Genomic DNA, 14,578 nt, shown 5'->3' with positions numbered 1-14,578 from the left:
ATGCACTTTAGATCAATTTACGGATGATTCACAATTTCGTCTCCGTTTAAAAAAAAAAAAAAAAAAAAAACATAGTCCAGTATTTCTTTTGAAATTGAAATGAAGTTGTATGGACTGGACTATGTTTTTTTTTTTTTTTTTTAAACGGCGACGAAATTGTGAATTTCCAGAGCACACTTGGCAATCGACTCCTACGGACTTTCCCCTAAAGATGGCAGCAAAGATGGCAACATAGATGGCAACATTTCCGGAAAGGTACTGGCTTGATGAAATTCATTCTGGACTCTCTATCCGACCACATAAAGACCTCGGGATACTTCGATTTGGCTTTAGGGACCCTCTACTCACTACCACGTAAGTGTAATGTTGTTTGGATCTGTAGAAGAGGTATAAAAATAGCGTTTTGTAGCGGCGAAATAATATGCCCTTCTCACTTCCACGCTAACGAGTTTTGACTAAAAACGGTAAAATCGAACTTTGTCAAAACACATCCGAATGACATGATTTTCCCTCACGGGATCAAAAGTATCAATATACTATACTTTTCATGTCAACTCAACGTATGTACTCCCAATCATCCGTAAATTGATCTAAAGTGCATTTTACTCCGGATAATTCCTTTAACTTGGCTACTGCATGCTAGCCCAGTTCCTACTGTACGTTACCACGGTCCACTAATACTCTACCACTGGACACACACACACACACACCGCAGCTGTGTTCTCATCAGTGCCATGGCTGTGTCCATGCTGGGCCAGTGAGCCCCTTATCTGCGGGAGCAATCAGGCCTTTTTCTTCTCTTTTCAATCAGAAAGATGACCAAGAGGAGATGTTGAGGGAGGACTGACAGGGCAATGACCTGAAGAGCAGAGTAAGCTACAGCCCACCCTCCCTCCCTCCCTCTCTCTCTCTCTCTCTCTCTCTCTCTCTCTAAGGCCTTGGCTGACTTGGCAGAATCCTCATCTTTGCCTGCCTGCCTGCCTCTCTCCCTCCCTCCCTCCCTCCCTCCCTCCCTCTTCTAGCTTTCTTTCTCCTCCCAAACTCTTCTTTTCAGCCAGAATGAGGCCAGTGTATCCAGCTGAACGGGCTTCTGTTGCCTTTAACTTTTATATGGCTCCATTAAGGAGTGAAGCAAGAGCACAGGGGTAACCTTCTCCCAGCACCTACACACACACACACACACACACACACACACACACACACACACCTTAGGGCCTGTTCTTCACCCAAAGTCAAATAGAAACCCTGCTGCTTTCTCTGTAGACAAATGAAACACTACGACAGGTCTCTGTCAGAGGCAGCAGGAGCCCAGAAACCTGATCAAGAGTAAACATCTCTTTGGAACATTCTAACAGAGAGAGAGGCAGAGGGAGGGAGGGAGGGAGGGATGAAGAATGGTGAAAGGAGGAGTGATGAGAGCTGACATAGCTGTTGGGATGGAGCCAGACGCGATGGGCAGAGATTTAAAAAGAGAGAGAAAGATAAAACAATCGACTGCACCGGGTGGCCAAGGAGAAGCGGAGAGCGAGCCTGTGTGGTAGTGACGCACGGGTCAGGGGTTTTATATCCCGCGTCCACCCGACCCATTTTGGAGGTCCAATATGCCCCGGCCAACCCGACAATAAATATGTTTAACATCAACCCAAACCCGACCCACAAATTCCTAATTTTAATGATACATGGTTGCATCAATATCATGTAGTCAAAATTAATGTTAGCCTACTTTACTTCACAAGACATACTACATGTAGGCTACCAAATAAATAAATGCAGTGAAGTCAATGTAGCCTTGTCTAAAACATTATGGCTTTGTTAAACTGGAAACGGGAAAAGTCTGGACTTTTCTGGACAAAACAAAGTAGCCACCATTCTCATTCTCTCTCTCTCTCTGTCTCTCATTTTGGCAGCACAATATCTACATACTATAAACTAAACACAATTGGCCTACAGGCCAGTGTTAACGTCTGTGGAGTGTGGCAACATGCGTGGAAATAACTCACGCAACAGCAGCAGAGACGTTGCCAGATAATCGTGGTTAGGATCTAATTGTTATCTGTTCGGGTAGGCCTACATAGATGTTTTATGAAATATATGCTAATTAAAGCTATCGTCTGGATAATTAGTTCAAACAACTGTGTATTTATTTTTTATTATATGGCTAGGCTTGTCCCCTCCAATGGGGTATTTTTGTATCCAATCAACTTTGGTGTGCATGTTAGACAGAGAGGGAGAAGGAGAGAGGAACAGGAGGGAATTTCACTTTAGCCTACCACACACGCACATGAATATGTTAACACAGAACGTTGCTAGCCTATCTATCAAATTTGACCCGACCCACCCCGCGACCCACGATTTTACCTGGAAGTCTCACCCGAACCCGCTGGACCCGCGGGTCAACCCGTGGGTCTAAATCTGGCCCGCACAACACTACTGTGTGGACCACACGAGAGATCAGTTCAGCAGCACTGCGAGCCAGACAACACAAGCACACATGCACGCACATACAACACACACACACAAACACACACAAACAACATACACACACACAAACAGCATACACACACACACACAAACAAACAAACCACACACACAAACAACACACACACACAAACAAACAACAAAAACACACACACACACACACACACACACACACACAGCAGAGAGTATGCCCGTGTGAGCTGTGTGAGAGAAAGACCAGCGCAGCCAGACAACACACAGCCTCGGGCACAGCTGTCCGCATGTCCAGTGAGACGGAAGAAACGACCTATATAACACTCACACACACACACACACGCACACAGCGTCTCCCCCACACCATGCGCACGCACACACACACACACACACACACACACACACACACACACGCACACAGCGTCTCCCCCACACCATGCGCACGCACACACAGACCCCAGGCAAGGACACAGGCCTGAAGCAGCACTGAAGTCCATTGGTTGGAAAACTGATTTAGGTCACACACGCACACACACTTACATGTACATGTTTTTACTTACACAATTGGAAGAAGGGTCATAGAATCTTGCATGATGAAAACCACTTTTGGGAATTTTACCAAATTAAAAAAGATTTCAAAATGAAATGCCTTTTATAATTTGTAAGCATTTAGCAAATGCTTAATAAGGAGTGAAGGATGCTGCTCCACTGGCCATTTACTGGGACACAGCATCTCTACGCTAAATAAAACAGCAGTTTTGCACTGCAACAACAGTACTCATATATGATAAATAGCACTGAAGGAAAAAGACTAAAAGTCTCTAAAAGACATCTAACTGAAAGAGTCAAATATAGAATACAAGAATAAGTAGAAATATTTATTTTCATTTTGTTGTCTTCATACAGACATTTCTTTCTAGAGAAATTCTTTCGAGGATTGATACATACTGCTTAGAGGTATTTGACCAAATGACTTTGGGTTGAACTCCAACTGTTTTAAACTCTGCTATTTAAATAAAGTGGCATGGTATGCTGCTCCTGTGTCTGTACTGGTCGATTGTGATGCAGTCTTTATCTGTGTGTGCAGTTTAGGGAGCGGCAGAGGGCACTATGCATCTGACCATTAGGGCACTTTCACCGCTGAAGCAGCATACAAAAGCTTACAAAAACATACATACATACACATACACTGTAGACACACTTACCACATTATAGTAGGTCTTGTTAATGGCAGTGGGTTCCGGGGCTTTGGGGGGGCTCTTGAGGGTCCCCGACTTGGGAGAAACTGATTTGTCTGGAAGAGACCAAGACAGAAAGAGAGAAAAGAAGAAATTGGGTCAAACACTCGAATGAACATCTGGACTCCATTTTATCTCCATTAGATAGAACACAGCGAGTCGAGCCCTCCTGGAAGGCCTTGATGGGGGAGCGGGAGCGAGAGAGAGATAGAGAGAGTGAGAGAGAGAGAGAATATAACATTTACTATTTATTCAGGGAGGAACCGGCAGCGTTGTTTGTGTGCACTGAGAAGAAATGAGATCTCCCGGTGCTCCACTTTAGCCCCCTAACCTGAGGCGTAGGCTCTCTGCTAGCGAAAGAAACTTGTTTCTCTCTCCTAACAAGAGAGAGAGAGAGAGAGCAGAGACTTGTTTCTCTCTCCTAACGAAAGAGAGACAGCAGAGAGGCCAGAGAATCGTTTCTCTCTCCTAACAAAAGAGAGAGAGAGAGAGCGCAGACACTCGTTTCTCTCTCCTAACGAAAGAAAGAGAGAGAGAGCAGACACTCGTTTCTCTCTCCTAACGAAAGACAGAGAGAGCAGAGACTTGTTTCTCTGTACATGCCCATGTCTGTGCGTGTGTGTGTGTGTGTGTGTGTGTGTGTGTGTGTGTGTGTGTGTGTGTGTGTGTGTGTGTGTGTGTGTGTCTACCATCTCACAGCACTATAGGATGCACTTCTGCAATGGTCATTTAGACGGAGGAGATCTTAACTGGACGTGACTGAATGGGCACAAAGGAGCCTGTGACAACGGCTGAGGAATATTTAGGGAATATTCAGGGATGGAAGAGGAAGCTGTGCTCCCCTGGTCGGGGGCTGGTTTCCTGTCTTTGTGTGTAGCTGAGCGTTTCCTTCCTGCTTTTCCAAAGTGAACGGCCTGTTGTCAGCCAGACATATGCGCACGCACACACACACACACACACACACAGAAATGGAAGAAGCACACAGACACAAGCACACAGACACAAACACACACACACACACACAAATAGCCAACAATACACACAGCTGTTTGGTTTGAATTGGTCTTCCCTTTACATACGACATTTTCCATACAGTGCATTTTCCATACTGGAGGGATATGACGTCCCCTTGCTGGCTAGGACAGACTCGGGGTGTGTGAGTGAGTAGGATGAAGCTTCCCAGATTATGCTGTTTAATATTCTAACGGTTTAATATGAGCTCACACTTCTGGCGCACCACTTAAGCCAAGCTGGCCTGAATTAATTCAGTCTTGGCACTGGCCCTTTGGGTCAATAACTTTTTCCTCTTCATTTCAAGTCATCCTTTTAATGGATTGGACTGGGGGTGGGCACTCATTGAAGCTTAGGGCTGTCCCTGTCTCTTTCTCTGTCTCTCTCTCTGTCTCTCTCTCTCTCTCTCTCTCTCTCTCTCTCTCTTACACACACACACACACACACACATCTCTCCCGGTCTCCCTCTCTCTCGCTCTCTATACCCCTTCCTCTGTCTCTCTTTTGGATGACTGTCCTAAATACTGCTTTGTACCAGCACAAAGGCAGTGAAACCTCAACCTTATCTGTCTTCAACAGTAAAATATAGAAGATTTTAAATATTAAATATGACATTTTAAATAAAACACAGCATATGAGAGGAAATTCCAGAGAGAAAACGGTACACACGCAAGTACTCCTGTATGCATGCTTCAGAGAGGCATCAGAGAATAGCCCACCTAAAAAACACAAACAGGAAATGACTTCCTATCTAATCTCCTCCATAAAGGACAGGCAAGGTTTTGTTGTGTGCCAACATTCATTTGCAGGCCTAAAAAAAGCTCCTTAGCAGTTCATTTTACAACATCTCCATAGTTTATGCCCTGCAGCAGGAACAGCAGGGGAGCCAATGAGGAGGAGACGGACCTTTGATGTCACTATCATCATCATTAGATTTGGTGTCACTTAGATCCTAACATTTACACATAGATGAATCCAAGCACAGAAACCAAGAATGTGCATACATGGGCGCACACACACAAACAAATCATGACATTCCAAGTAAAATGTCCCAGGTGAAACACACACAATCACACCTACCAGACACAAATGCATAACATCTACCAGACACAACACGCAAATACAACACACCCCCACCCCCACACTTTAACACTATTACAGTCACACCCACACAAACATATAAAGACAGACACCTGGCTGACTTTACCTTTGACCTCGCGTACATAGTTGCTAGGGAACCAGCCACTCTTGCCGTTGAGGCTGCCCTCCCACCAGCCGCCATCCTCCTGCCGAGTCACCTGGATGATGTCACCCTTGCAGAAGGACAGCTCGTCCTCATTGGTCTGCTGGAAGTTGAAGCGCGCCTTCACCACCAGGTGCTGGCCACCACTGTCAGACATGTCCTAGAGGACCCATCAAGGAAGGCGGAGATAAACGCAAGTTCACAGGTAACGTGTGCATGTGTGTGTGTGTGTGTGTGTGTGTGTGTGCCGTTCCCACTAAGAACCATAACCATAACGATAACAGCAAAAAAGTATCGCTCTAGCTAATATGAATAACAACGTCCACACATAACCTATAACGATAACAGGCCTTTATAATTCGTGGTATTCGTGGCAGTTCTGTCATTGGTTCCCAGTCCTCCCACAGGAGAGCTGCACAGCATGCTGGCCATAGCGTTGTCTAGGCAACAGTAGCTGTCCTGTCAGGAGCTTAATTCATCAGGGATTGGTCTGCCTCTTATTCCAGTCTACAGCAGCTCTATGGATCACTTCCTCTTTCCATTCATTACAGAATTGAAGCCTACTCATCTGTTATGGAAGTGAACCCTACTCATCTGTTATGGAAGTGAACCCAATTCATCTGTTATGGAAGTGAACCCTACTAATCTGTTATGGAATTGAACCCTACTCATTTTTACTTTTCCACGTCATTCCAAGAACATATTTTCTCTTTGGTTTTCAACTTTTGGGTTTTACCTCTTTTATTTTTTATCTTTTTAACCTCTATCTCTTTTAAAGTAAAACAAAGAAACATCCCCTTTGTGTCTCTTTTCAATGTCCTGGGCACCCAATTAGCCTAAAACCAATGAAAAGGGACAGTGAACACTACACAGTGCAATAACCAGGCCTTCCAGCGCATAATGGACAACGTCAGAGACGCCACACTTTGCACTGTCCACTCAAAGACGCCATGCTCTATACTGTCCACTCAGGGCTTCTACACACAGTTGCGTTCTGTCAACGCATGCCAGTGGGTGTTCCCGACGGTAGCTATGTAAATGACTTAAGGTATAACCGTAATTTGATTAGCTGGTGCCGTCTGTTGTTCGCTTGTTTGAAATTTGATTAGCTGGTGCCGTCCGTCGGTGCAGGAACAGCTGAACTTCTCAACGCGAGCGACGGGAGCAACGCAACGCAACGGACCCACAATTCAGTTCGGCAACGGATGACGTAAGCCCATGTAAAGTGAACGGGATGTGTCCCCAGCACTGCAACGCACGCAACTGTGTGTATGAGCCGTCAGAGACGCCGCGCTCTGTACTGTCCAGGCCACGCTCTGTACTGTACACTCAGAGACGCCACACTGTCCACTCAGAGACACCATAGTCTGCACTGTCCACTCAGAGACGCCATAGTCTGCACTGTCCACTCAGAGACGCCATAGTCTGCACTGTCCACTCAGAGACGCCATAGTCTGCACTGTCCACTCACCAGGCTGCGGTATTGGTGGTGCTGGAGTCTTGAGGAGCGACCGTGGTTGGCGTGGGAGGAGAGCGACTCGAACGACTTAATCCGATGGGTGGACGAGTGACGGCCACATACAGAGTCTCCGCGCAGCCCGATATCTAAACACAGAGGGGGAGGACAGGGGAGAGAGAGAGGAGAAGAGAGGGGAGAAAGAGAGAGAGGAGAGGAGGAGAGGGAAGAGAGAGAGGAGAGAGGGAGGAGAAGGAAGAGAGAGTGAGGAGAGGGGAGAAAGAGAGAGAGAAGAGGAAGAGGAGGGAAGAGAGAGAGAGGAGAGGGGGGAGAGAAAGGGGGGGAGAAACAGACCACTGAGCAGGGGAAGGCATTGTCAACATTTTCAACAGAGAAACAACCACAACTTCACACTTTCACAACCACAAAAAAATCACTCATTCCAGGACATCCATCACAGAAATGTATCCAAACCCTCTATATAAATAAACATACACACACGCACACACAGTTCCATATAGACTGGAAGGGTATTTTTACCTGCAGTAGCGTTATTCAACGACACCAAGGAATTTAACACCTTGGTGAAGTTCTGTCCCTGAAACAGGTCATTGACGTCAAATGTCTGTAAAAAACAGAGAGAGAATCAGACAGACAGAGAGAGAGAGAGAGTTTACTCCTGTACATTAGGAGAAACAAATCAACAAGGTCTTTTCCTGAAATCTGCTCATTCGAAAGGATTCCAACAAACAGGACAGCAGCACATTCTTCCGCATGTTATAAGCCCCTCAATAATCCTAAAAGCCAATTTACAATCATTAACAAAGAAACAGTAGATTAGGGCAGCCGTGGCCTACTGGTTAGCACTTCGGACCTGTAACCGGAGGGTTGCCGGTTCGAACCCCGACCAGTAGGTACGGCTGAAGTGCCCTTGAGCAAGGCACCTAACCCCTCACTGCTCCCCGAGCGCCGCTGTTGAAGCAGGCAGCTCACTGCGCCGGGATTAGTGTGTGCTTCACCTCACTGTGTGTACACTGTGTGCTGTGTCTGTTTCACTAATTCACGGATTGGGATAAATGCAGAGACCAAATTTCCCTCACGGGATCAAAAGAGTATATACTTATATTTGAATGAGAGTCACACCTGGTTGAAATGATCCCCTTTGTGGGAAAGCAAGTAATCAGTGAACTCAGATCCCTGGCAGACGTACCGAAGAGCTTTGGATGTATCTACACTAACACAACACTCACATGCATCATGTGCAGAAATAGCATCTATTGTCCCTTAAACATGACATCACATCACATGACCATGATCCTGTACTGCACTGCACTGTACAACTGACGTTCTAGGCTAGAGCTATGATGGACACCTTTATTTCAGGAGACATTTGTTAGTGTAGTGCCCTAAAAAGCATGCAGTAAGGGGCTCCCAGGTCTGCAGCCTTTCTGGACATCACAACCATTATTAAGAACGGTGAACTCCTAAGCATGCTTGGGTCAAACCCAGCCTTTAAGGCAACTGTAGACAGCCATCACGGCCCAATATCCACGACACAGATGGAGCCTACATTAAAATGTGTATAAAAATGTGGTGGCTGCAGACAACAACCAAACAAGCTCTTCCACTCACACACACATGGCCACACAGCACACACACACACACATGGCCACACACACATGGCCACACACACATGGCCACACACACAAACACACACACGGTTCACTGACTATCAGAAAGGAGCACATGCTGACAGCACAGCGCAGCCTGGCATTGGAACGCTTCACAGAATATGTGAGTGTGTGTGTGTTTGAGTGTTTGTGTTTGTGTGCGCATCACGGGTGTGTGTGTGTGTGTGTGTGTGTTTGAGTGTGTGTGTTTGAGTGTGTGTGTTTGCGTGTGTGTGCATCATGTGTGTGTGTGTGTGTGTGTGTGTGTGTGTGTGAGTGAGATGGTGTGTGTGTGTGTGTGTGTGTGTGTGTGTGTGTATGTGTAGAGTGAGATGGTGTGATAAGTGAAGATCATTCCTTCATTTCCCTTCTGTTCTGTGTTGTGGGAATGTGTGATGCACAACTACAGGGCTGACCTCACAGAAAAACAAATCATTAATACTCATTACTCCACTTCAACTACATCAAAATGATAGTGTTACTCCTCACACAAACACAAATTAACACACACACCCTGACACACACACACACACACACACACCCTGACACACACACGCACACACACACTCTGACCGTCTGACCTCTCTTGGCCTAAAGGCAGACTGTAGCAGATTACCATCAGTCTAATCTGCTACAGTCCACACACAGAGAGCAATCACTAATCTCATCCAGCATGTACCCCCCCTCAACACACACACATATACACAAACACACGCATACAGAGAATGAGACACACACACACACACACACGCATAGAGAGAGAGAGAGAGAGAGAGAGAGAGAGAGAGAGAGAGAGAGAGAGAGAGAGAGAGAGAGAGAGAGAGAGAGACACACACACATACACAGACACACAGTTTTGGTAATTTGCCTCCTAGCATCCCGCTGTTTCAGTAAAAGATAGAGTGAGTATTTAAAGCAGTATGGTCAGCTGTGCACCAAAACAACGGTCATTCAGCTAACTAGCTAATCTGAGCATTCCCCTCGCTTGCAACTGAACACATACACACACATACACAGAGAGAGAGAGAGAGAGACACACACACAGAGACCCCTCGCTTGCAACTGATGGCCACATCATTTTAAAACAAGAGATGTTAGCCAGTGTCAGCCAGTATGTTGTCTGTGTCAGGAAGTATGAGCTGGGGCTTGGGGACCTGAGCGAGGGTATTACCAGCAAGGTAGCACAATGGAAACAAATTACATTTTTGGTTGGGTCACAGAGGCCTTCCTGTAAGCCCGATAACACTTGTTCAACTTAGTCTATGTTTCCAACACAGACCTCAATCACGTCTGACTTTTTGCACACCAGGCTAAGAACCATGTCAGTTAACAATCACATATTAATCTCTCAGATATATAATCAACATAAACAACAGCAGGAGAGTATGGTGTAGATTACAGTCATATGTATAAGTAAGTAAGTATAAGTACTCTTTTGATCCCGGAAATTTGGTCTCTGCATTTATCCCAATCCGTGAATTAGTGAAACACACTCAGCACACAGTGAACACACAGTGAGGTGAAGCACACACTAATCCCGGCGCAGTGAGCTGCCTGCTACAGCGGCGTTCAGGGAGCAGTGAGGGGTTAGGTGCCTTGCTCAAGGGCACTTCAGCCATGGATGTGGTAATGAGAGAGCAGTGCTCAACCACTTCCCCCGCCCACATTTTTCCTACTGGTTCGGGGATCAAACCGGCAACCCTTTGGTTACAAGCCCGAAGCCCGAAGTCCTAACCAGTAGGCCATGGCTGCCCCATGTGTTTACAAGCATATAAGCGTACACAACTGTGACTGGTGAGACTTCCTGTGACTCCCATAAGGAGCCCTTTGGGTATTGTTTTAAATAGTCATGTAACAATGAACATTCATATATTTAAATGACAAGTGACTGCACTGCACCACCACTTCCACCACATACATTAATTAGCTACTAAATACTATAGACTGACTACCATTATCCATGCTAACTGACATAGAGTAGGAATGAAGTCGCTGGACAAAAACATCTTTATTGCCTTATGGCTTACTGGAAGGTTGGGTCCAGTAACACGATCATCAGTCATTCTCTTAGGCTACATCCACACTATTCCGTTTTCATTTGAATCCAAAATAATTTTAGTCCAATCTCATTGTGTCAATGTCATTGATACTACTGCACTACTTACCAAATAGCACATGCGGACAGAAAAGTCATTTACGGAAAGAGCTAGGAAGGACAAGAGGAGAAGAGAGAGAAATGGAGAAGAGTCCATCAGCCAGACTACTTGGTCAGGGACAAAGGAGGTTTTGTGTAAATCTCCTCATTGCTACACTGTCAAAGTCAAATGCAGAGGCACAGCTGGGGGTGGAGAATTGACCACAGCTCCATACCAACGTCTGCCACCGTCTACAAGGCCCACAGGAGCCAGAGGCTCTGAGAATGTGAGCAAGGAGACATCTCAATCATAGTCTTTTAAAAAGGGGGATGGCGATCAAGCACACAGTTCAGGCTACAGGTCACATAATAGCATAGAGATAGATCAAATGTGATAACATAACCAAAATAATATTACATGAGTGTACTAACAACATGACGACAACAAAATATGACAAGAATCCAATTTCAAGTCCAATTCAAAAGCGGGTACTTAGAGCAACTATGGCCCTGCACAAACAATCAAGCTTCTTTTATTCTATCTTTTTGTGCCACGGTTTCTCTACAGCATTCTTAGCCATTTAGTAGGCTATAGGGTGCTGTCTCTACAAACCACTTAATGTGAAATCCTCCACAAGCCCAAGACGTTTGGTAATGTTCATGACGCATGGCATGTAACGTGTAGTAGCATGCCAAGACAACATTCTTTGACATATACAACAGACCAATTATCACTTAAACCCGACGAAGGCCACCTGAGTATTCAGCTACCTGATCTGCCCATAGGCTGCACCTACTATATCCGGGCCCAGGCCACTACGTGAGCAAAGCTAGAAGGACATGTTCTGCCCCATCTGTCTCTCTTCCCACACAAATGTCAGGTGGGGGGACATTTCCCATTGGTTTAGAGCCCATAGCACGTTGGGTTTTCTGAACAACCATCCTGCAGGTTTAAGTGACGACAAAATATGTGTAAAACAACGCTAATTTTCAAACAGGAAATGTGATCATCGCTGATTTACACCTCGACAACATTTCTCAACGGGATTCCAGGCCCACAGGCTACAGATGGCAGCTAGGTAGAGTAAATCCGGATAGGCAGTGACAGCAGCAGAAGGAAGTCGTGCTCACTTCAATCTAACAACAGTGTTTTGAGGGGGTTTTCCCCACTCAGATACACATATAAAGGTGAACCGTCAAGGAAGTCTATATGCACAATGAAGAACAAATGTTTATTCCATACATTTCTTTCTTGTTTGAACACCACCCAGGGAGCTGTCCTTCGGATTATTCACCTACATTTATGTTACAGATTCGTAACTAGGCTACTGTAATATTCTTGCGATCATTTAGCATGTGAAAACCTGCACAGTTTGACAGATTCAAAGTATTGACACTCACCTCCACGCGGAATGCAGTACAGCCTTTGAGAAACTCTCTGATATTGCTCTGGCAGTCGGAGTCGTTCCTTGGTTCCTGACAAATCTGTGATGACGGAAAAGCGAACCGCGTTACCAATCCCGATCCGTACTTTTTTCAATTCGGGAACTCTAGGCTTCTTGACATTCAAAACTGTGAGCACTATATCATATATTTACATAGTTCATATTACATATACTATAATCTGCATGGAGAAAACGTATGTAATTGTATTTAGAATCGGGAAGTAGGGTTGGAAAAGAGGAAATGACGTTCTAATATTCCACAATAGTTGCTGGGAAGCATGTGTGTAAATCATGCAGGCACATTGAATTTGATAGGCAAACATAGGCTGTAACATTTAAAAAATCATGAACATGCAACAGCAGGTTCAATTTGTTTTAGTGGCACTACCACTAATATTATTACCCGAATGACTTGTTATTGGATGCATCTGTTCAACTAGGATGACTGTTTGGTTTCCTGGATGCTCTTGCATCTGAAATGTGTAAAGACCTTAGCAATGGACTTTATTTGAGACATTACAGGTTCATGCATTTTTTTACATTTTGAAATTTGTTCTGTACATCACAGGTTGCTATCATTGATTTGGGTAATTCAAAAGTGTCTACATGTATTTATTTCTCTCAGCCTAAGTGGATTTATTGGGACTAAGTTAATTTTGTATGCATTATGAAGAAACATCTGTATTTATTTTATCTATTTTTTTTTTTTGTAGTGATGGGATGGTGGGATGGCTCAACAAACTTGTCGTTGAGCCCTAATAACTAAATCATGGTACTGTTCCTTTAAATTGGGGGTATTCCTCCCCTCAAATGATCTCTGTCAATGGCGCCCAGCTCATGTGGACTCTGTATATCAGTTGCACTATGTTGGTTAGATTAGAGGGAATATCTTAAATCAGCAGTAATTAAAGACTATGTTATAGGAGGACGTTTTAGAATTATACATATCCTTGTCATTTAAAGGGATCCATAAAACCATAAATGGCCTATAGTTAACGAAATTAACCATGAATAGGGATCCTGAAATTATTTGTAGATGAAGGAAAAAGATGGACTAAACAAACTCACATTTCTGGTCTAGTCCTGTTTGTTTGGTAGCCTCTGTTACTATCGCTTGTGCTTATGGCTGTGGCATTTCCTGTCATCAGGACAATGCTATTTATTTAAACCAACTAACTCTCCCTATGAAATACAAACATGGTTAGGTAAAGCCTTGACAGCTGCGTGCGTAATATTTTCCTTAGTCTTGGGTGCCCAACATATTAATATAACCTTACTTTCTCGACGGACCCTGGGCGCAGTCGTTCCAACAGCTTGCAAAGGACCACCCCATCTTTGAGAGATGCCTGTAAAAATCCTTCTGGGTCTGAAATGGTCTTTTTCGGGGATTCCAGGACACCCAATGTAATGAGCCACGTAACTGTCTGTTCAGCGGGATTCATGGCCACATTCACAAACGACCTCCAAGCGTAACCGAATAAAAGTTCACTAGATTAAAAGAGGGCTTATACACAACATCTACCACCGGCTACATGAGTGCGATATTTGGAGCACCCTCTCCCTGTGATCCCTCCTCCTGGACGCTATGACGATTTGCCTAGATTTGTCTGGCAGGTCTAGTTTCGCTCCAGGTTCCCTTTGGCAAACTGTCAACCGTTCTCAGTTATCCAGCAAACCTGAATAAGCTGCCGTTTCTGATGCAGATAACATCATAGATAAAACACATAATAGCCTACATCATATTATGACGGGCTACGTAATAAGCTACAGAATAACATTCAGGCCAATTAGGTAGCCTACTGTACATGCAATCTGCCAGAAAGCCACAACCGTGCTGTGCGCCCATTGCTTTCAATAACATAGTGGTGCGATTGCTGAGAATATTCCATCAAACAACGTTTATCCTGAGACAAGTGTTTTTTCCCCCACA

General features: G+C 44.8%; 1 protein-coding gene across 2 annotated transcripts in view; it reads right to left on the bottom strand.

The window, feature by feature from the left end:
* arhgef7b (Rho guanine nucleotide exchange factor (GEF) 7b) overlaps positions 1–14,262 on the bottom strand; it is a 35,582-nt gene extending 21,320 nt beyond the window's left edge. The window contains exons 1-6 of one of the 2 annotated variants that reach the window (XM_042080992.1): positions 13,926–14,262; positions 12,605–12,688; positions 7,940–8,024; positions 7,415–7,548; positions 5,908–6,103; positions 3,657–3,745 (exon numbers count right to left, since the gene is read on the bottom strand). In XM_042080992.1, the coding sequence (XP_041936926.1) occupies positions 3,657–3,745; positions 5,908–6,103; positions 7,415–7,548; positions 7,940–8,024; positions 12,605–12,688; positions 13,926–14,090 (753 nt within the window). In that variant the 5' untranslated portion in view covers positions 14,091–14,262. The remainder of the gene's footprint in view (positions 1–3,656; positions 3,746–5,907; positions 6,104–7,414; positions 7,549–7,939; positions 8,025–12,604; positions 12,689–13,925) is intronic. The other variant, XM_042080993.1, reaches the window with a different exon arrangement.
* Between the last annotated feature and the right edge of the window lie 316 nt (positions 14,263–14,578).

This window comes from Alosa sapidissima, chromosome 23 (genome assembly GCF_018492685.1).
Source record: "Alosa sapidissima isolate fAloSap1 chromosome 23, fAloSap1.pri, whole genome shotgun sequence".
In the NCBI taxonomy this organism is placed as follows: domain Eukaryota; kingdom Metazoa; phylum Chordata; class Actinopteri; order Clupeiformes; family Clupeidae; genus Alosa; species Alosa sapidissima.
Note: the sequence above shows the minus strand (reverse complement) of the source record. Positions and strands in the feature narration are given on the sequence as shown.